General features: G+C 36.8%; 1 protein-coding gene across 4 annotated transcripts in view; it reads left to right on the top strand.

Moving 5' to 3' along the window:
- The window catches only part of LOC4397708 (sodium-dependent serotonin transporter), a 55,397-nt gene that overhangs the window by 9,891 nt on the left and 20,909 nt on the right, over window positions 1–24,597 (top strand). For all 4 annotated transcript variants that reach the window (XM_061660473.1, XM_061660472.1, XM_061660474.1 and 1 more), the window contains exon 3: window positions 23,372–24,343. In XM_061660473.1, the coding sequence (XP_061516457.1) occupies window positions 23,794–24,343 (550 nt within the window). In that variant the 5' untranslated portion in view covers window positions 23,372–23,793. The remainder of the gene's footprint in view (window positions 1–23,371; window positions 24,344–24,597) is intronic.

The raw sequence follows: 24,597 nt of genomic DNA, 5'->3' as shown, positions 1-24,597 counted from the left end.
TTCAAGTGGTACACGATCCACAATATAATTTATAAAATATTAAATAAAAGAATTAAGAAATCATAAATCAATATACTGCAATATATGTTATAAATAATATAAGCACACAGAAAAAAATCTTTCACAAAGGATCCAAAAACAAAATGGTTTATTGAAGTGCAATTCTTATATGCCCTCGAATAAACGTTGCGTAGCCCTGTAACCGGGCCATTTTAACTAGTCGAAATAAAAGTGTATTTTTATTAAACTGTTAGCCATACGTAGGATTGACTATCCTGCTATGGGGGGAAATCAAGTAGTCACTGAAAGCCAAGCCCACAAGTGGTACAGGCAGACCTTGACCGACAACGGTTGTTGAGCCAAAGAAGAAGAAGAAGAAGTTAGCCTGGGCACTAACTTTAAGCGTAACTTAAAAATAACATTAAAATTATTTCACTCATCGAACTCATTTGGTTTAATCGGGTAAATATACATATAAATAGACAGCTTTTTCATAATAAATAACAATATACACGTTTACTAATTTCTTAACCGAGCTAGACGTAGACGTTCCCTGAATGGTGGTCTGAGGTATATCGAAATCAAATAAATCAGCGGTCTGAAAATTTGGTCAGTTTTTCTGCATAATTCCTTAATTAATACAAATAAAAGAGGAGAAAACAATTGAATGATAAAGAAATATTTGGATGTGGAGCAGCCTTCAAAACATCCGTTTTTGTGGGTGGTTAATACAACAACAAAAATCATACTTGTGATATCGAGCTTAAACCTACGTGAATATAATATAGGAACATAACTAAAGAATTTCCTCAACGATTTGTGAAACATGTTTTTCGATAAGTGGTTTTCCGATAAGGAAAAAGATAAGTGGTTTTCCGTGAAAAAAGTCTTCCGATAAAGAACTGTCCAGGGTGCCGCAAAGTCAGATAGTAGGTGAAATTATGAGGTGTTCGATTTTAGATGACCGCCACTGAATCTTATTCAACGATGTTCTAAACGAAACACGCTTGCTATTTGTGTTAACGCTCTTTACCATTATACACTTGATAAGCACTTTGTTCGAGCAATAATTGATACTCGCGTCCCAGTTACAAACATAAAATAGCCGCGTCCTAGTTACCGACCGCCTGCAATCAGTAACAAGACCCAAATCTGGTCAAATTTAGCATTTACCAGATTCAATTGCCCTTTGCCTTACCGAAAATATCATCCAGACAAAATAAATAAAAAAATAAACGTAAAAAAAACTCACCAAACCATTCACACGACCCCCGCAAACAACACCACCAGAGATACAGATGGAAATTGTTATTATTTCATTTGCATTTTAAATCATACCGTTTAGGCCGCCCGCGGCCGTTGATAATCGCGTTAAGCAAGTGGAGTTTCTCGCAAAGCGGCCGGAACCGATTCAAACCCGAATTCGAAGTCGATCACCGACACTGTTTGTGCAGTTGTTTTGTGTTCTTACCATTTTCACACTTGGAGTTCGTTAGTTTCGTTTATTTGGTACAATATGGTAGAGCAATAGCGGGCAAAACCTCACACGCGTGTAATCGATACCGCAGCTCACCAACTCATCTGACGTGTTTGGACAGCTTTCTTATCATGACAGACGGCGGGAAAAGAAGAAAGATGCCGCCGAAATGGTTTCAATGCACGGGTTTCGTTTTAAGTAAGCGACACATGGCTAAGTTCAAGTGCGGTTGGAATTAAAATGTCTTGTGAGTTTTTACGCGCTTGTAAACAAAATACCAGTAACGCACAGTAACGTTTCTCTGGAGGAAACGCGAGGCAAACAAATCTACCAAAATAACTTAAAAGAGGCTTGCGAAAAATGAGATAGAACTTTCAAACGGACAAAACATGCACAAGGTATTAAAACAAACTAATAACGCCTTAAAAAAAACAATGCGCTGCCATCGTTCTGCTACAAGCCGTTGAGCATCTTTGGAGACGTTATGGCGAAGCAAAATCATCATTTGTAGATGGAGCAGAAAATCGGATTACGGAAACCGAAAAAGCCTCCTTTTAGGAACAAAGTCGGGCCGTGTTGTACATTATTATGGGAAACAAAACAGGAAAAGCAAACACACAAACGAGGCAAAAAGTGGAACATTAAAAAAAGGGTTGGATGTTCTAAATCAGCAAAATTTGGTTTTAAAGACTGAACGATTGAAGCATGGACCGAGCAGTGTACGTGTTTGCGCTGTTTGGGATTTCATGGAAAACAAAAATATAAATAAAAATGATTGTTTGGAGATATATGAGGTTTATAAAATATGGACGATTTAATTAATTCTAATTCAGCGTCCCAAGTGCAGACGTACGAACGACTGCTCAGCACTGTGGCGGCTACTAATACATTATCAACGAATCACTTCAGCGCACTCGCGAATGAGATTAGCAAATAAAATGCTACTGGGATGCTTTACCTTACATTCGTACAAATAGAACAGAACAGAACGGAACCGTTGCCTTGTTTAGCTATCCAAAAGTGAATTATTTTAATTCTCTATGGACTTACTCAAAAAATAAAACCACAAAAAATTGTCGCGTGTTTGTCTGTGCCGTGGTGCGGGCGCAGTGAAGACACTATTAAACGAAGCTCAAGCTAGGATTTTACGTTTGTTGAATTGGGATGAGGATTTTTAAATCATTTTTTTGGTAAATTAAATTAAATGAACTTGTTGAACGATTTATGATCTTGATGATGGGGTTTAACATTTTACAAACTGAAAATTAAAAGAAATGTCTGAAAACATTGAAATACCCCAATAAATAATCCTATGGACAGGCAATCAATTTTAAAACAAAATTTCATATTTTTTTTATTTCTCTCGAAGTTCACTGCAAAAAGTAAAGTGACTATTTGACCCTGAGTAGCTGCAGTGTCCAGCAATCCGTTAGCAGATTTTTTTTGCAAATACATTGACAGATGCGCTTCGGCACGGATATTTTTTGGGGCGAAAAAGCCAACGCAAGCATTCGCCCGCGCTTGGTACGAATTTAATTAACTTCTCCCGCTTGGTAATGGATATCGTTCGAGCGTTTGGAATCGACTGGTGCGTGCGCGAATTCAATTCGGACACTCGACCATCATCACTGTGTGATTTATCGGGAGGAGGGAAGGCACACAGCACTCGATGCTTGGTAAACAGAAAAGCGAATAATCAAGACCACTCCAAAGAACGGGTGAAAAATGGGTAAAATGGGGTTTAATCGGCTGTCGGCTGGTGTGTTGATGGGGCCGAGGGTGTGAATCGAAGTTAATTAGTCGTTTTGAGGTTTACACTCGATTGTTTCCCGCACCTATTCACTGCGATAGGGGTAATTTAGATTACTGATGCCTTATGATCTTTGGATTATGAATGAATGTCACCGATGGGATGGTTCCATAATACGAACTGTGACATAAAATGTGTAACCATTGTCGTCATTTGTTGCAATCGTTTCAACCAGACAAACAACATAAATATCTCCAAAGCGTTATCAAGTCTCGCCAACGGATTCGAATGATACCCCTAAATAATCTATACCGTTACAGCCAGGAGTACTCCAGTGGCCAAGTATTTCAAGTGCTCTAAGACTAGAAGTCCAACGATACGTTATCAACTTTGTTTTTTGCTGTCTTAGAAAACCGGTTATAAAAATCATATAACAAAGATCTCAACTTGAATACAATTTGAAAGAGATCTACATCATTCTTTGGCATAACAATTGATGTCGGTCAAGGCCTGCCTGTACCAATCATGGGCTTAGCTTTCGTGGACTTATTGATTACCATAATCAGTCCTACGTATGGCAGCACGATCTATTTGAAACTTGAACCCATGATCGGCATGTATTTTAGTCTTACGAGTTGACGACTGTACCACGAGACTGGCTGTTAATATGGTGCAGATGTTAATATTTGAATAATGACCTAAGTGGTCATTCATATGCTTGCATAGAGGGATTTAACAGTTGTTTTAGTTTTATTTTAGACACTAAATGTAAAACTCTTTGTTATATTTTCTAAAAAATGTATGAAATAAGTTTTTCACTGCTATTTTAAAACATTCTAAATGCATTTGATATTCGATGAAGTGTTAAAACGAAATATTGTATTTCATTGCCTGTATTTGTTTTTTTTTATTCATGAGACAATATTATACACAAAATGTAAAAAGCACCACAATAATTTTAGTCAAACTATTTGCAGTAAATTGAAAAGAAATCAATGATGATATTTTTGCGACACATTTTGATGGTCGAGCAAGTTGGACATTTGTTTTCAAGATTTGGAAACAATTAAATCTTTCCAAATGTTATTGTTATTTAACAAATGAGGCATTTTATTCTTCATTATATTGGTTTTAAAGGGTTTTCCAAGGTTTTATTTCGTTGTTTTCTAAAACATTGTTGTTGCTTCCTAATATTTTTTCGGTGTTTTCCACGGATTTATTAGACGTTTATCAGAATTTTTGTGATTAAATTGTATTGATGCCCAATCGTACGATACTAATAAATTGTAGAAATGAACCACAAAACTATGCGAAACGATTAATAAATCGTAACACGGGCCCAAAAAATACGGAAACCAACCAATAAATCATGGGTAACACTATATGCATGCCCTTTTGGACTAAGTGAATCTTAAGTTCAATTGAAATAAGCAATTACAACGTAATTGTATGTTACCAATAAAAAGGGATAATACTTTGAGAACTTTTTTTGAAAAAATACAAGTCAATTAATAGAGTAAAATCAGAGCAGATAAAAATTAAAAAAATGTAGTTTTTCTTACATCTTCTTTTTTAATAACTTGTGAAAGAGTTCACAGCACACCACAGATTTCAGAAGTTGTATCAAAAGCTTCAGAACCGATTGTTGCCCATGTTGCGTCTATTGGATTCAGAATTTTTTTTTAAATTCTCATAGTATGACATTATGCATTATAATGAATTGGCGGTACAATGTTTATATTGATTCATTACCTTACAAGCTGTTTGATAAACATTGCTTCTGATTGCTCAAAATCAATCATTCATGGATTGCCGTGTGAAAAACAAAGGTTGTTCGTTCTGAAGCATGTAGAGTGTAGTCATCACAAACGTTTGTTTGTTTATGACCGTTCCCCGCAGCTTTGATATGCGGTGTGATAATCATAACAACACCGGCTCTTCCTGAAGTACAGATAAGCTTGTTTGAGGTATGATTGACAGCGTACATGGTGTTGATATCATCAAATTTTGAGACGATGTTTGGTTTGGTGCCATGCTGTCTGGATCAAGGTGAAGCAGAAGTCAAAGTCCCCATTTCTCCTGGTAATACAATCATAGAATTACAGCACATACCTCCCAAACAGGTCGCGTGGATAATGAATTTGCGATCAAAAGTACGCCCTTCTACCATCATACGCTCCAAAAGTGTTTAGCAAAGAATCGACCCGATCTCAGTACGGACTAGCAAAAGATACCACGCGCTCAATGAGTCACGCACATTCACCTGAGTGATGAAGCATCTTTTGCGTACAGACAAACCGGTGTATCATTACCGGTCAAAGTCTACCAATGCATGGGCAAGGTTTAGGTGTGAAACACACACTGTGTGTATATTGTCGCACCGCTAGCTCGTTTGATAAGTGTTTATCATTATTGATTATTCAAAATAAAAGTAATCATTCAATTGCGTGCGGACATTAGTCACCATAGCGTTGCGACCGAGCAATGTTGCACCTATTATGTAATGGTGTGGATTTTTTTTTTGGTTTTTACTGTTTACTGTTATTACGAGGAATCACGGTTCCCTATTTGAATATTTTTTGCTGCCAAACTATTTCGCACGCAGACCTTCGGGTGAGTTATTGTTTGATTTATTTATTTCCTTTGTTTTATGTTCAAACGGTAGCAAGTAGTTGAGTCATTGTAAGTCATTGGTGACTGGCTCTTTCGCACGTTAATATTTGAATCATCAAAATTTTGACGGTGATATTGTTTATTTTTTGCTCTGCTATTAATAAATACTATGAATAAAGCCTATACATGATGGTAGCAAGTCCTACTGTTAACAATACCTGATAGTCGGCAATGGGATATGTAAAAGAACATAGCTATATTGTACCAGTGAAGAAATCGGCGGATCGCATTCCGAATAAATTTCTCGGATGTTAACGATTCTAAGTATTTGCATGGCTGTGCTAGTTGATGCTGTCCAGAGTAGACATTAATGTTCTGGAACAGGACGGACCTAACATCAATAAAGAGCTTTGAAACACGTGTGATTTGTTTGCTCTGCTAAAGACTAAGAGCTTGAACGAAAGCTCAACGTCCAACCATACCCCTAGATCTTTTGCAGATGAAACTCTATCCAAAGAAGTACCACAAAGAGATGAATTGTTTTTTTATAAGATATGCATACAAAATATATACATAAAAGAAAATATAAACATTACTTTTAATATAGTAGTGCTTTAGTTCTTTTAACACTCTTCCCTTTAATAACTGTAGTTCTCTTTTTCATGTTCTCTGTTTTATGTTGAGTTTCAAAATTGAGCAGAAAATTAAAAATGTTCTACCATACCAAATAAGCTACCATAACACATAAGAACAAAGAAACGAGAAAATACTTATACCCCTATAACAGGTTGGCTGATAAGTCCCCGGTCTGACACATAGATGGCGCCGCTAGTATTAAATTCATATTATTTTTATATAGTACCAACCTTCAAATGATTCGTGTCAAAATTTGACGTCTGTATGTCAATTAGTTTGTGAGACAGAGCGTCTTTTGTCAAGCTACTTTTGTTATTTTGTTGTTCCACCAAGACAACGCACCGTGTCACAAGTCATTGAGAACGATGGCAAAAATTCATGAATTGGGCTTCGAATTGCTTCCCCACCCACCGTTTTCTCCAGATCTGGCCCCCAGCGACTTTTTCTTGTTCTCAGACCTCAAAAGGATGCTCGCAGGGAAAAAATTTGGCTGCAATGAAGAGGTGATCGCCGAAACTGAGGCCTATTTTGAGGCAAAACCGAAGGAGTACTACCAAAATGGTATCAAAAAATTGGAAGGTCGTTATAATCGTTGTATCGCTCTTGAAGGGAACTATGTTGAATAATAAAAACGAATTTTGACAAAAAAATGTGTTTTTCTTTGTTAGACCGGGGACTTATCAGCCAACCTGTTAAGCTGAGAAAAAAAAAAAATTTTTTTTGTGGGGTTAATTGAATTAACCATTTTTTTTTAATATGAAAAATTCAATACATAAAACTTCTTTTGGGTCGAAAGAGCCACCTCCATTTGGGGCATCTATGCTACCATATTTCATGGGCACGGAGCTATCTAAATATAAACATTGTTTTGGAGTGCAGCGATATGGTGCACTATCATGAACGGATTACGCCTAAGAAGATTAGACCAGTAACCTACATATTGCGGTATAGTTGGTTGTACAAAAGCGTTCTTTGGTGGCTCAAGACATGTAAGAATACATACATTAGTGCCACGCAAGTAAAAACTCAAATTATCTAAGAAATTTGCTTATTTTATCCGGGTGGACGTCTTGCCTCGTACGGGTGGCACTCATGCCCCACAGTCCAAAAAATAACGTCTTTTAAGACCTTTTTTAAAACACTTAAAAATAGTTTTGTTTGCGCTTTTTTCAAGTGAAACTCGTTTATAAGTGAGGAAATATATGTGTACGTTGGGGTTGTACAATATAAACTTTATTTCTATTTATTTTCGCACGTCGTGCACACAGTTAGATTGTTACCGATGAGAAGAGGACGATCGCTCGATTCACCTCATAATATGCGTGGCGCTCTCACGCATTGTCAAACATGCGTATCCCTATCTGTGAGCGTGGCGATCTAACGCATTGTCCTGCCACTCCTATCTTCGTCTCCTGAACGACTCTCCCGTTATCTTTTATCGGTTTAATCTATTATAATTCATATTCTAATCTAATTTAACTAACCCTTGATGTAGCAGAACGGTAGTGATGGGTAATGCTCTGGGGAAGTGGTTTGTTATATTTTATTTTCCACCAGCCGACAACACCACAGATGTAAACTGGATATGAGATTTGAAACGGCTTTTAATAAAAAAGTGTTAGTGATTTATAACATACAATGCTTAAGATGACACACTTGTCCCAAATTCCACTATTCGATGTCTTTCTCAAAGATGTTAACTTTGTTGTTCATTTTATAATTAAGATTTTCATTTATTTCACCCAATAACCGCCATGGGTCTAGTTTTGTCATCTGAACTTTAATACCAGTGACTGAATAGTCTAGTCAATCCTATAAGATAGTCAATCCTACGTTTAAAGGAATTCAATTCGTATGAGTTTTGACCCCAGTAAGTCCTTCATATTGAAAATAACACGTTACGGGAACACGGTAGCGAAAAAAAAAAACTGACATATTAATAAAAACGTGATATTACTAAAAAATCACTATTTTTCAACCAATAACAGCAACAAAATAACGTTAACAAAATGTGGACAAAAAAGTTTTATCGTGTGCTTAAAAATTATAAAAAAGGTTGTAATACATTTCTAGAATATTGATAACACTTGTGTTTTTAATTCATTTCAGATTACATTTATTGCTTTTTTGATCTATGATTGCTACAAATTTATGTTCAGAATGTCTCTATCGATGTCCTAGACAGAGAGAAAGAAAAGGCCGAAGATGCTTTGACTACTGAAGGGAAGTAGCATAGCCTTTTTTCGTAAATGTATTGTAGCATGCACATGCACATGCTATACTGTTTATGATCAGTTCACACACAATTCTCATCACACTTAATAAACACAAATTGTCAACACCACACAACACACACAAAAGGATAAAATAACCACTCAAGAAATTAACACAACCCAAACCACATAAATAACCTTACGCCAGGAATTGTAAGTCAGCAGAAAAAACCCTTGTCCAAAACACTTTAAAACACATAAGACACACACAGCCCTGTAGGTGCGAAAAACATTATTCAGCACAAAGCACTTCAAGTGCGTAAAGTGTAAAAAAAAACACAGCATTGCATAATAGCAACCAACAGTTAATAAATAATGAAATAGGAGACACCGTACCACGTGTGTACAAACAGAACCGTTTACCGTAAGCGTAGGAAACAAAACACCGCGTAAGCGTCAGAACCCAGAACTGACCTTACATAATAATTGCGACCATATGTAAACGCAAAATCGAATTGAAGAGAAAAGTACCGTATAAATAAAGATGTAAGATGAGACCAGACACAGACGTACGGAGACAGTGAAAGCGACAGTTACGCACAGTACGTACAGTTGTAAAGTGGTGCTGCTAAGTCTTGGTCGGTCAAGTCTCGATTTGCAAACAAAGTGAAATGTGTAGTTAATTCAGTTGTGTTTGTCCTCTACCTGAAACATCGGTGATGTTCAGAAAATATCCGAAACCTCCACCATCGTGTTCTAAGAATTATTCCTGAGGAGAGATGTATTGTTGAATTACCTGTCGCGTAAAATGTAAACATATTACATGGCGACCGTGAATTTTAAGCTGTAATCTTCGGATGTGCAAAAAAAAAGTGATGAATGAAACCCCAAACACGGACAAAAAGTGCAAAGTGGAAACGTTTTATAAAAATCGCAAGTGCTTCTGAAATGACTTGGAAAGTGATTAATTACCAACAATAGTGAACTGCGAGTGAAAACCAATCATTTTCAAAATGGGAGGCAAGGCTGCAAAACCTGAAACAAATATCAAAGGAGACCATGATCTTACTATAGTCCAAACTCAGAATATTCATACAGAATATCATCTGACTCAGGATTTAAAACTAAACATTATTTTAGGGCTGCTAATCACCCTGTGCATTGTTAAAATAGCGAAAACTTGTTACAAACACCTTCGTAACCAAGCGCAAAAACACGCTTTAAAAGTGCTTACGCTACCAAAGTAGCAATGTAAACATTGAATCGAGAACAGTGAATGAATGATATACGAAAAAGGTGATATGCTATTTGACCCACAAAAATAGGTAAAGGCTGTGGAAAAGTACCGTAAGTTCACCAATGCAGCTATTGACCGCGATTATGAAAAAAACAATTATGCGCGTATGAGAACCTACCTCAACGTGTAAAAACACTGTGACCAGCGGTATGGTTTGGAACAGCCGTTCCCAACGCAGAAGACAAGAAGAATAAGGCAAGAATGGACATACCCCGTCCCAACCCGGACGAGACATAGAGGCTGATGATGAGATCGAGACATCGGGCATGACTCCACCTACGAGAACTCCAAGGTACTGCATAACCCTTAATTTATAAACTAATATGATGAATAATGAAACAAAAAATAGAACTACTAGTAGAAAGATTAAAACAACTGCATGATAATCTAAAACACATAGACAGATGCTACAGACAGTGCGCAATAAGCACATATGAGGAAAGCGCTAAGGAAACTTTTAAAAAGCTACAAGAAAAGTTAGTTAAATATGAGAATGAAATAAGTGAAGAAGAACTAACGTACACATCTAAAATTGCTAGAACACTATATAGCGACATAACTAAATTCATAGCAATTCACAAACAAAAGTTTACAGTTTCAATTAATAACGTCAGTTTAGGAACACAAACAATGGCGACGTTTGACCTAAAAGAAGCTTCGGCTGTAGTACCGACATATAATGGATCTGCAGACCAATTACAATCCTTCCTTAGGGCAATACATTTTGCAAAGAGAATGTTTCCGGATAACCAAGAGGGACTATTGGTAGATTATATTTACACTAGATTATCTGGTAAGGCGGAAATGGGAATAAAACCCAACCTTACCACAGTACAGCAATTAGCAGAGGATTTAAAATCACGCTGTGAGGAACAGGTAGAACCAAGCAAAGTAATAGCTAACATGAAATCATTAAAAACTAAGGATACACAGACACTTTGCAAAGAGATAGAAGAGCTTACAGATAAATTGAAGGTTCTCTACCTACAAAAACAAATTCCAACCGAAGTAGCAAACGAATTCGCAATTCGAGAAGGAATTAATTCATTAATAGATAAAGTGTCAAATCGAGATGCTAAAACTGCTCTCACCATTGGAAAATTTACAACTATAAAAGAAGCCACTAAAGTAGTAGACGAATGCGAATCTAGGCAAGACAAAGCTCAAGTACTTGCTTACCAGGGTTCATATAACAATAATAGATTCAATAATTATAGACAACAGAACAGGAATTATCAGTATAATAACCGTCGTAACTCAAACCAATGATACAGAAGCAATGACAATCACAAAAACAACAACAATTTCAATAACCGCAATCATAACAACGATGGCTACAACAGCAATCAAAGAAATAATAACCGCAGTGGCAATAATAGATACAACCAAAATCAAAGATACAATAATTATGGCTATCAGAACAGGCCAAATAGAAATCCTAGGGCCATAACGAACCGACAAACAGGGCAACAATCCAGAAACGTATATCATACTACAGCTCAAGTACAGGAAAATGAAAATAATTTTTTAGACCAAAAGGAATCAACTCAGACTCTAGACCAATATACTCGCTAGATTTGAATGGAGTTGATTACATAAAAATAAAATTGAGTTTTGCTAATACCGAAACATCTATATTATTAGTCGACACAGGAGCATCAGTATCATTATTCAAATCAAGCAAATTAAAGAAAAATCACAGTCCAATAAGATCAAATTCGATTTCATTGACAGGCATTTCTAACACACCAATATATTCTAAGGGTATTACAACTTGTACTATTTTTTTTAACAATTTAGAATTGGAACATGACTTTGTATTAGTTCCAGATGAATTTAACATAGGAGCAGACGGTATATTAGGTAGAGATTTTTACAGATGTTCTATTAACTATGAATTACTATTGCTTACATTCACATGCCAAGGAGAGGAAATTCAACATAATATTGAGGAAGACGACGGAAAAGGATTTATTTTACCTATCAGAAGTGAAGTAGTACGAAGAATATACCTTCCAAATATAACTGAGGACACCATAGTATTCGCTCAATAAATCCAACCAGGAGTATTTTGTGGTAGTACAATCATTTCTAAAGATAATCAAGTAGTTAAATTCATCAACACAAAGCAACGAAATATCTACATAACTCATGCAGAATTCAAACCTATTACAGAACCATTATCGAATTATGAAGCTAAACAAGTAAATAACAAAGCAGGAGAAGTAAACAATGATAGACTGCAAAAACTTTTACAAAAAATTAAAATAGATAAAATTCCCACCTCGGAAATTTACAATCTAAGAAAAATTGTTACAGAATACAACGATATTTTTTGCGTATAAGATGATCCAATTACTACAAACAATTTTTACCCTCAGAAAATCGAATTAAAAGACAATATCCCAACTTACATACCAAACTATAAACAAATTTATTCACAAACAGACGAAATACAAAATCAAGTAGACAAAATGCTTAATAATGATATAATTGAACATTCAGTTTCACCATATAATTCACCAATCTTACTTGTTCCAAAGAAATCAACAGATGGTAATAAAAAATGGAGACTTGTTGTAGATTTCAGACAGTTAAACAAAAAGGTTATACCAGATAAATTTCCATTGCCAAGAATTGACTCAATACTAGATCAACTCGGCAGGGCAAAATATTTTAGCACCCTTGACCTCATGTCAGGATTTCACCAAATACCTCTAGAAAATGATTCAAGAAAATTTACAGCTTTTTCAACCGGATCAGGGCATTACCAATTTAAACGTATGCCGTTCGGTTTAAACATTAGCCCCAACAGTTTTCAACGTATGATGGCTATCGCTATGGCAGGATTAACTCCTGAGCTAGCATTTGTATATATATAGACGATATAATCGTTACTGGCTGCAGTGCACGGCAGCACATCAGTAACATAGTTAAGGTTTTTGATAGATTAAGACATTACAATTTAAAATTAAATCCAGAAAAATGTTCATTTTTTAAAACAGAAGTTACTTATTTAGGTCATAAAATAACAGATAAGGGAATATATCCAGACGATTCTAAGTTCGAAACAATTAGAAATTTTCCAATACCTAAAAATGCAGACGAAGTACGAAGATTTGTCGCATTTTGTAATTATTATCGTAAGTTTGTACAGAATTTCGCTAATACTGCTAAACCTTTAAATAATCTAATTAAGAAAAAAGTAAAATTTATTTGGACAGACGAATGTCAAAACGCATTTAATAGCTTAAAACAAAGTCTTTTATCACCTACAGTTTTAAAATATCCAGATTTTAAGAAAGAGTTTATATTAACAACAGACGCTTCTGATGTAGCATGTGGAGCAGTTCTTTCACAAATAACAGATGGAGAAGACCACCCAATAGCATATGCAAGCAAAAGCTTCACACCAGGAGAAAAAATAAGCCTATTATTGAAAAAGAATTGACAGCAATTCATTGGGCAATTAATTATTTCAAACCATATCTATACGGTAGAAAATTTACTGTAAAAACAGATCATAGACCATTAGTATATTTGTTTGGTATGAAGAATCCAACATCAAAACTAACTAGAATGAGATTAGATTTAGAAGAATTTGATTTTAAAATAGAATTTTTAGCTGGAAAAACTAATGTAGTAGCAGATGCTCTATCCAGAATTGTAACGGATTCTGACGAACTTAAAGCATCTATCCCTAGAAATAAGACGGATTTAGCTAATCCTATGTTATTAGTGAATACTAGAGCAATGACAAGGAAAAATATAACTGCAGATAAAAAAGAGAAAGACAAGGAAGAAACGAAAGTGAAATATGATCAAACTAAAATGTATGAAACAGATAGGCCATCTGAAACAACTAACATGTTGAAAATGAAATCAAATATTATTGAAAATGAAGAATTTATTGAGCTCGTGATATACAATCACAATTATTACAAAGCGCTGGGAAAATTTAAAATACCCATAACTTCTGCGAAGCAAAGTCAAACACTAGAGTTTGTACTGCATGAATCATGCCTAATCGCTAGAAAGTATCACAAGAATTTAGCAATTGCATCGAATGACAAGTTATTCGAATTTTATTCAATGTCGACCATAAAAGAATTTATTAACAAAATGATAACAGACGTTCATGTCATCGTGTATACACAACCTAAATGGATAGAAGAGAAAGAAGAACAATTTCAAATAATGTCCAATTTCCACACAACACCAGTAGGAGGTCATCTAGGACAATTCAAACTATATAGTAAAATAAAAGATAAATACAAATGGAAAAATATGAAAGCGGATATCATCAAGTATGTCAAAAGTTGTAAAGCATGCGCAACTAACAAGATCCTAAAACATACTAAAGAGGAAACTGTTGTGACGACAACACCCTCTAAACCTTTTAACATCATAACGATTGATACCGTAGGACCGCTACCAAAAACAGCAAACAATAATCGACGCCCTACGATTCTGTTAAACTGTTTGTTGTGTTTTGGGTTGCTTCATCTGCTCTTGTATAACTGTTTGACTTTCATTCGCACATAATCTACCATCCAGTGCCGCTGGTTTCCACCACTTTCATATTCATTTTGCACCTTTTTCGTTAAAACCAGACCACTGTTCGTGTTTTCGTTTGGCAAAAGTTTCGCTTTGAAGCTGTTTGCGTTATGTTTGTGTGTGCGTGTATTCGAACTGATGCTCGTCATGTTTGTCATGGTCTGTTGCCGTATTTTGGTCTGTGATTTTTCACCTGTGAGAAAAAAAAATCCATGGGCAAAGAGATGCTTTACCCAAACAGACTTCGTTTACTGTGAGTTGATTTGGCGCTGGGTAGGGACGCAGCACTGACTAGCCTCCCAACTCCGGGTTACGCGATAATGATCTCTGGCAAACCGATACGCATTTGGTATGCGATTGCCCCTCTCTGGAATGGTCTGTAATGGGTCGAGTTTGTTTGACTTTGGCTGCGGTTGTCGGGATGAAGTTATTACGACGAATCACTAAATGTTTCCATTACGCAGAACGATTCTTATCACTTTTCAAGAAACTTTGGCGCAGGTAAAGGTTAAAACCCTCTAAACCTTTTAACATCATAACGATTGATACCGTAGGACCGCTACCAAAAACAGCAAACAATAATCGATACGCAGTTACCATACAATGCGAATTATCGAAATATATCGTAATAATCCCGATTCAAAACAAAGAAGCAAACACTATAGCAAAAGCTTTAGTAGAAAATTTCATTCTTACATTTGGAAACTTTTTATGTTTTGTACCATATGTTTTATGGTACTACTAGAAAAGTTCTTGTTTGTAGTTGTTCAGCTATTTTGCCTAAGTTTACGAATTTGTCCGTATATTGTCGCCGTTGTGGCCAAGCACTTTAGTATAATAATTTTGAAATGGTAAACTATGCATTAACTTGTTAGGGTTGTATAGAATAGAACTAATATGTAAAAGAAAATTGTTTGTTTGATGTGATAATGAAATAGTTTGATAACATAACTCGGGTAATAAATAATGACGCAAATCTATAGCAGGTGGATGGGCGTAGCTGTCTTTATTCAACTTGGCGTTAGAGGGCATATGTGATTCGGGGCGAAGAATTCGAGAAAATACAGGCACCCTTGGTTTGCGGGTCTCTAAAGTGGCCGAAGCCTATCAAAGGCTTGAAGAAGCAGAGATAAATTGAGATAAATGTCATCATTTGATGGCATTCGCCTACGTAAGGGTAATAATCAGCACCGAGTATAGCAAGAAAGTGTTGCCTGGTTTTTGTATAGTCGAGATAAACCCAAAGGTGCAAATAAATCCCCCCTCTCTGAAAGTGCAAATGTAGCGGGTTTTGTGAACGACCTTGCAGTACTTACACTTCAATGTTGAGGAAGTGAATTGGGCGAAAGCCTGGGGTATGCAATTTTGCAGTCGAATGCTGGCTAATGTACAGTGGCATCTGGTCCAACGTCCATAGTTTTAGTTTCTTTAATATGGTGGAGATTGTTATCAAAATGGTGTCCTTCCACCTTCTGGGATGTGACCGAGCCCCAAATCATTCAGGAGCTAGTCGGTACGTGAAGTGGGCATATAGGATGATTCCCAATGTGCTGGAGAGGACTGGACGGAATCATGTGTTTTTCTATGAGTTCTTCCATGTCTGAGACTTAACTATGTCCTCAGATTGTATCACGTGCCAAGTATCGGTGAAGTCAGTGGCCCACGTTTTGCTCGTGTGCTGTCAATTTGTAGACGGGAGCCGAGTTTTTTTGTATTACAGATCTCATATTCAGATCGTCATATTGTCGATATATATGATGTGTAAGTTGCTTAAGAGCCTCATGGAGTCTCTTGCAGCAATGCAGCAGCAATGGTCTTCTTCCCAGGAAGCTCTAATGAAATCTGGAGGTACGTGCGACCAGTATCACCGAGTATCACCACCATTCGATAACATTAAACCTCTGGCGCGCTCACTTACAGCGCCAGTACCCCAGCACAATGCCTTATTTACCTGCAACACAAGCCGAGGCAGCACATACAGCCGTAATACTGGAAACTTAATCGGGCCAGAAAAAAAACAACCTGTGACGTGTACCACATCTGGAGATGGAGTTGAAACTGCATCAAACAGCTAGCTTCATTGTTCCTTCCTTTCCAGCCATCCTTACATGCACACTCTCCATTGAGTGAAACTGCCCAAGAAGCAACTCTGATCGAGGCAAAAACTGCAGGCTGCAAAGGTATTCAACTTAACGCGTTTTTGTTTGTTCAGGAGGAACGTGACTGAACAAAAAAAGAATGAAAGATAAAAGGCCATATTAATGGCTCCTGTTATAATTTAAGCCAGAAAGCAGAAATTTCAGCCTGTCAATGAAATAACATTCATCTTACTAGGAGCACCCATTTCAATGTTACGTTCGCCATATTGGATTTTACTATTTGTGTACAAATAAAGCTGCATTTTAAAACCGTTTTTTTCTATTCTGTTTTAATTGGGTAACAGTTCTTTAAATATATTTTAAAATATCGAATGAAACAGTTTTTAACATTTCTTGATCAAATATGTTTCAATCATTCTTGGCCAATCTATTCGAGCTAGCAATGCATCATATTTTCAGGCTGAAATAATCTAGACTGAAAATCTGTGGATAATGTAGCGTGTGGTTTCGTATGGAGTGTTGGCATGATTTCAGCCACCAAGTGTCAATCTCCATATTAAAAAGCTGTCTAGAAACGTAAAACTTCCCAATGATTGAAAGATGTGGGCGAAAGCGCATGAAAGCAATGGTAGCGTAGCTTCTTCTAAGCATAGGTCATGGGTCATGCATGGCTCGAAGGTAATGCAGCTGGTACGCTTCTTAATAAATTTATGATTAATTTCTTACGGGAAGCTTTGCAGCTTTGTTAATTTAACCGTGGTCAATTGGGAAATTATTTAGTGGTAATAAATAACCCTTATGGAATATTGCTGCACTCGGTATGGTTTCCGTTAAATGGTCGCTTAGTTCAGATTGCTTGACTTGTTTGGCTATATAAAACGGAAATCTGCCTTCACATTAATATGTACCCAGATACCGGAAAGCTGCATGTTTGACATCAGTAAGAATACAACACAAAATTCAGTCTTCTTTCAGTTTCTTTAAAGTGCTCTAAAAAATCCCAAGAAAACATGTCCCCGGTAATAATCTCGATCTTTGAAGCCCTTTAAAATCCTTTACTTTCCCAAGGTTCACTAGGCAACCTTTTCGCTGTGGATTGTTTGTGGTAGAAAGAAAAAGCCTTTACTCCCACCCCCAATCTCCGTCTCTTTTTTTCTCTCTCGCTATGTCTCTCTCTATTGCGAAGGAATTTGTTAACAAACAAACAAAAAAAAAAACGCCTATAACTTTCATTAGGAATGATAAGATCTTTTTACGAGACGAGTGTATTTTTGATTGTACGCGAGAGTGAAAAAAGCTTGCTTATTTTGTTTACAGATAAGGTAATCACGTAAAAAATAAATACAGGCTTTAAGTGGAAAGAAAATTTTGTTTTTGTCTCCTTTATTTTTTCAGCATTCACATTTTCAAACCAACGAACGGGTTTCCGATTCGGTTTCATTTTAATCTACGCCCTACGATTCTGTTAAACTGTTTGTTGTGTTTTGGGTTGCTTCATCTGCTCTTGTATAACTGTTTGACTTTCATTCGCACATAATCTACCATCCAGTGCCGCTGGTTTCCACCACTTTCATATTCATTTTGCACCTTTTTCGTTAAAACCAGACCACTGTTCGTGTTTTCGTTTGGCAAAAGTTTCGCTTTGAAGCTGTTTGCGTTATGTTTGTGTGTGCGTGTATTCGAACTGATGCTCGTCATGTTTGTCATGGTCTGTTGCCGTATTTTGGTCTGTGATTTTTCACCTGTGAGAAAAAAAAATCCATGGGCAAAGAGATGCTTTACCCAAACAGACTTCGTTTACTGTGAGTTGATTTGGCGCTGGGTAGGGACGCAGCACTGACTAGCCTCCCAACTCCGGGTTACGCGATAATGATCTCTGGCAAACCGATACGCATTTGGTATGCGATTGCCCCTCTCTGGAATGGTCTGTAATGGGTCGAGTTTGTTTGACTTTGGCTGCGGTTGTCGGGATGAAGTTATTACGACGAATCACTAAATGTTTCCATTACGCAGAACGATTCTTATCACTTTTCAAGAAACTTTGGCGCAGGTAAAGGTTAAATTGCTATTGACTTTCGGTTTTCATCGCGGTAGCGGTACGGTTGTTTGTGGTATGATTTCTTTTTTGTGTTGCTCTTGTTTTTGGTGCAGCAAAAATAATGCTTATCTGTAAAGGGCCAGGCGTCTCCATGAAAGAAGAAAATACAAGTTTTGTGCCAAGTTTTTTGCTCGACATTTGTGTTTCAATCGAGCGATAGCTAATCAGCATGAGCGTAAAAATACAATAGGAGTTTGCTTTGGTTGATTGAATTTATATTTGTAATGGCACCTCAATATCAAAATCACTAAATAATTTGTACTGCATTGGAAAGATACTGTGTTTCGAAAGCATTAGTGCAGCATCAAAATAATGTGAAGCTTTGAATGAAATTCATGATTCTAGCAACTAATTCAACAATAGAATAGAATAGAATAGAAAGGTCGGTTTTTATGATTAAACAGATTTTGTGATTCATGACTGCGTTAAAATTGAATTTAAAACAATGTACTACAAGAACTTACTATTAGAGCTTGACAACTCCCGTGTATTACATTTTTTACAAGCGGAATAACTGTTATCTGAAGAACCGAGGGCAGATTTTCAATACTTAAATTTATACGTCACACGAGAATTCTAACAGTTATTTATTTTTTCTTTGGTACATGCAAATGTCTTAGCATTTCCATGGAGACGCCTGGTACTTCACGGATAGCATAATTATTATATTATACAACAAAAAAGAACAAAAAAACATAGTGCTAGATATATTTCAATGAGGTATCAGTCTGAACTGGATTCTTCGTGGTTTCTTACTCTATTACTTCAAAAGAAACTTAAATTAGACGAGCAAAAACATTCCAAACTTACAAGTTTCGTGTTTAAGATCTAAAAACTGAAACAAACATGAACCATTTTTTACGATGTGCTCGATTCAATATTTTGTATATAATATATATATAATATTTTTCAATATATTGATATAAGCAAGTTGAGAACTCACACACTGAATGCTACATAAGTTCATCTATCAACTAATTTCACATTCTGGGCGCTGCAGCGATCGATTTCGATCGCTGGCTTTTTTCACCCTCTTTCTCTATGAATAGTCTCTCATCAACTCTCAACAGAACTTATTGCAACGGGAAGCATATAGCAAAAGCTGCATCGTCTCTAAGGATCAGAAGAGAGTAACTGATAGAAAGCCACCTAGCGCTCGTACCGCTCTCTTATTTTGTACTGAGTTCTCCGCAGTAAGCCAGCGAGGAATGCCAGCGCTGAAAGTGTTAAGATGGGTTTATGTCCTCATCATTCGAAATGAATTCAGATATCCAAACTCTCTTCTTTTGGTTCAACAACTGTTGTTGGTCAAGGCCTGCCTGTACCGCTTGTGGGGTTGGCTATCAGTGACTTTTTGGATTACTCCCCACAGCAGGATAGTCAATCCTACGTATGGCGACACGGTCCATTTGAAGCTTGAACCCATAACGGGCATGTTGTTAAGCCGTACGAGTTGACGACTGTACCATGAGACCGGTCAGATATCCAAACATTGTGATAAATATATTAAAGATATAATACACACAATTTTTAATTGACGAATTACTTGGTACGGGTCCTCTAGTTAAGAAATCCGTCAATTACGATTTGCGAGCCACATGCTTCTTTGCTCCCTAGATGGTAGTCTTTTTCCCGTCATATTATTATTGTTGGGACTGTTTGATGGGAGAGTGCCCAACGACCTGTCATAAACAGGAGGCATCCGAAGATAGCCAGAAAACCCGAACCAATACGAACCAAACTGATCAGGGCATGGATAAAAAGAGACGGTAGGGCAACATTCGGGGCTCTTTAACCAATTAGCGGGGAAAAACGACTAATTTTTGGCGCGTTTCACGTAATAAATGGTTGGCAAAAAATTCCACCCGTTTTTGGTTATTTTAGTTTCTAACAATTATATTTCCTTTCAAGCTTTTAAACATATGATGTTTGTTTTTTTTCATGAGGTACTTTATGAAGAACTCTTTTGATCAAGGAGTATTTTCACAGAACTTCAATCTTTTGGCCAAAAAGTTTGTTCATCACTAAATAGTCTCATGGTGGGGTGTCAAACTGGTCCACTAAATTTAGATCAATTTAAATGAAAGTTTGCTTTACATTTTTCACTTTTCTCATCGCTTAATGGCATGGGTTTGACATAATCTATATATATATATATATATATATATATATATATATATATATATATATATATATATATATATATATATATATATATATATATATATATATAAATCTCGTGTCACGGTGTTTGTTGCGAGCAACCTCCGAAACGGCTTGATCATTTTCAACGAAACTTTGCACACACCTTATGGTGGTATGAGAATAGGTTTTAAGACTTAAAAATCGTTCAGATGTTACTTTGACACTTGGTGTGAGGAGCCTGGCGGTTTACACTCGATGATCGGATCCTGAGGGGATGCGGGCACAATACAACTATCCCAAGTAACAAAGCAATAAGGGAATATTTTAGTTTTTTTTTCAATAACTCACTTTGTCGGGCCAGCTAGTTTAATTATAATTTCAAGCTGTTTATAAATAATTGTTAGTAAAAATTGAAGTTATTTAAATAAAGCTCTTAAAATCATGAAAGTTTGGTGTAGTCTGCGACATCTTAAGTCAAATACATACTTTGAACTTCTGCGTGTTTGTGGTTCCGATCAATTTCCGAGAGAAAAAAAATTAAAGTCGTAAATAATTATGCGTTTACATAGTATGTAAAAAGATGTCAAAAATTAATTTTATTTTCCATGAGAGCCTTATCAATTTAGTGACTAACGGTTCAAAAATGATCTGATCTGATCGACAAAAAACCTCAATAACGATTTTTTAGCAAATTCAAATGTTTGCTGTTCTCATAAACATAGTTAAGGAATGTAATTATAACCTGTTTTTTGCCTCTCACTACTTACTTCACCATCGATGTTCTCTTAGATCGCTACAAAATAAAAATCGCTTCAAAAAATATAGAAGAATACCATATTCAATTGCAATGGGCCTACCACAATACCCTTTTCACATACTCTTACCAATATTTCAAATAAATTATTAATACATGTAAATGCTACATTACTAACCCAGCCAGCCCTTATGAAACTACCTACTATAAACTACCTTGCGATTACACGATCAAATCGCGAAAAACGACTGTCCATATAGTTATGGTAGGCGCTGTATGTAAGGTTTTCCACTTTTTTAGCATGTTTTTTTTGTGGAAGTATCACATTCTTTATGCAAGGTTCGTTTGGTTTGATGCAGCTTAGAACATTATACTTCAACGGAACGAAACGAAGTCAGCTGAAATAGTGAATGAAAAAGAGTAATTTACTTTACCCAGTTTAGTCTTTACAAACATTTTTAAGTTTTTGGTATGGTATTTATTTATTTATTTATTTATTTCTCATTTAGTATCTTTCATAGATTTGCTGGGACACGTACTTATATAATAAATCCTTAATTCATTTACAAACTTAGCTACAGCGCTATCAATAAGGAAACGAGAGACAATTGGTTTTAAACTGAGCTATACTAATATTGAAGTCGAAGAATCTTTGGTATTTGTTGAAGCTATGTATCATTTGGTTAATAGGCGCATTGTAGGAATGTGCAGATCTTGAGAACGTAGGTCTTAACAGCTCACGTATCCTAAGAGGTCGTTCAGGAGCCTAAAGTATTACCTAAGATCAACACTGATTGTTTCAAATCTTGCTGTTTATCATCGATACAAGCTCAAAAATATTTGTTCTACAAATGACACAATGAAATGTACTATTCTGCAACCGGTAAAGCAACCATTATAGCCATTACCAAGCACAGTACTAAATCAGAACGAGATTGTAATCTACCTCGTAGCTGCAACATTTTTTTTGCGAACCAACTATATCTCATTAGTTGACACAAAACTATACAAATCTCCTATTGTAATGAATTTCTTAACTATAGTTAAAAATGTATGCATACTAGTATTAAAACAACTGCTTAGGGTCAAAGGTTAGCAAATACTATAACCACTAGGTTGTTGCACGCGCTATTACTTTAAGTATGCATTCTGGCCCTCGTGGTCAAATGAGTTTGACAGCGCTGATTTATAATATCATATTGCATTTAAGGATACTTAAAGTGGTCTTAAGATGATGCCATAAAGCTATTTGCAGGTCGAATGTAATTTTAAGTCATTTAAGGTTAAAAAAAAACGTATCGCACTTGCCTTTATTGCTCTCACAACCAATTGGCGTTCACCTTTTCTTACGATAGCGAGCAGCAGCTTATCGTTACCGGAAATGTTTCCGTTTGCGTTCAGCAGACCCATTAGATGAAACGCATTCTACTGTTTGCTTTTCTTGCTGACCATTTAGAAATGGTCTGTGCCTTTTGGTTTTTGAAAGAACCAACGTTTGCGGTTGATAGCGGTAGGCGAGTAAAATGCAAAAAAAAAAAATCACCGACAATCACAAAAAAACCGCCCACACCCGACTCACAAAGTTCGTGAATGATTTAGTACATAGTCGAAAAAAAATCATTATTTTTTCCCATGCCCATATTTTGCATAAAAGTTGCTTTCCAAGTTGCAGTCATCAGTTTCGTGTTCTAAAAATATCGTATTTTTGTTCTCATTCCTATTCCCTTTCCAGCCACACAATGTCCACCGTTGGAGGTAATAATTAGCGAAGAAAACAGGTAGGCTTTGTTTTGCTGCCGCTGCTTGCTGCTTGCTGTGTAGACGACCCGAAGAAAAGGATCCTATCAAAACCGCTCGACCACAACCCTGTTCCTTCTCGGAAGCGAAGATGATAAGTCGGCGGTTTAATCGATCGGAGACGGAAACGGTTACGGGCCCGTTTAGGAGCGCGTTCTAGCGGGCTTTTTTTTGGTTTGCTGAAGAAGTCCTACAAATTGATTTTGTCTCAAAGTACAACGGAAAAGACTTGAGAAGCGGCTGCAGGGAAATAATAGGTTTCGTTGGAAATCGTTGCGACCGAAGACGGGCGGTAGACAGATCAAACATCGTACAAAGGGAGAAGATAAGTCTCACGAAAGGACCAACGCGCCAACGATGGGTACCGAGCCGGGGACGACCAATTCCTCCGGTTCGGGTGGTTCCGGTTCGCGGGGAGCTAAAAAGCGTGACTCTTGGCATACCGCGGCGGCACCCGGCACTAACGGAACGTCGACCGATGGAGGGCACGGCGAGCCACCCGATACCGTGTCCGATACGGCAGCCCTCGCCGTGAAAGAAGCGGCCCCTAATGGAAGTTCGGCCACGAGCAAACCAACGCACCCGGCCACCACCGAGACGGCACAGGTTCTGCAGAGTGGCAAGGAGCGTAGCCTTGTGGTGGCCCTGACGGGTGAACGACGGCGGGAGACCTGGAGCCAGAAGGCGGAGTTTCTGCTGGCGGTGATTGGGTTTGCGGTGGATTTGGGCAATGTTTGGCGATTTCCGTACATCTGCTATCAGAATGGCGGTGGTGCGTTTCTCATCCCGTACTGCATTATGCTGCTGTTTGGCGGGTTGCCCTTGTTCTACATGGAGCTTGCCCTGGGTCAGTTTCATCGGTGCGGCTGTCTGTCCATCTGGAAGCGCATCTGTCCGGCTTTAAAAGGTAAGTGGAGGAAAATGTAAATTAAGCTTAACGTAATGTAAATCCAACAATATTGGTTAGAATTACCATTTTCAAAGTGTATCAATATTAATGTTGATGGTAATTGCAATTTAAATTATTTACAATGTATAACAAGCAATTATTATAAAACTTTTTTTCCGTAAAATCATCAAATGTCTTTTCATGCATGTTCAAGTAATAAGGTTGTGAGCTAAATTCATGAATTGGGAATAGCAAATCTATCATCAAAAATC

This window comes from Anopheles gambiae, chromosome 3, assembly GCF_943734735.2.
Source record: "Anopheles gambiae chromosome 3, idAnoGambNW_F1_1, whole genome shotgun sequence".
Classification (NCBI taxonomy): Eukaryota; Metazoa; Arthropoda; class Insecta; order Diptera; family Culicidae; genus Anopheles; species Anopheles gambiae.
Note: the sequence above shows the minus strand (reverse complement) of the source record. Positions and strands in the feature narration are given on the sequence as shown.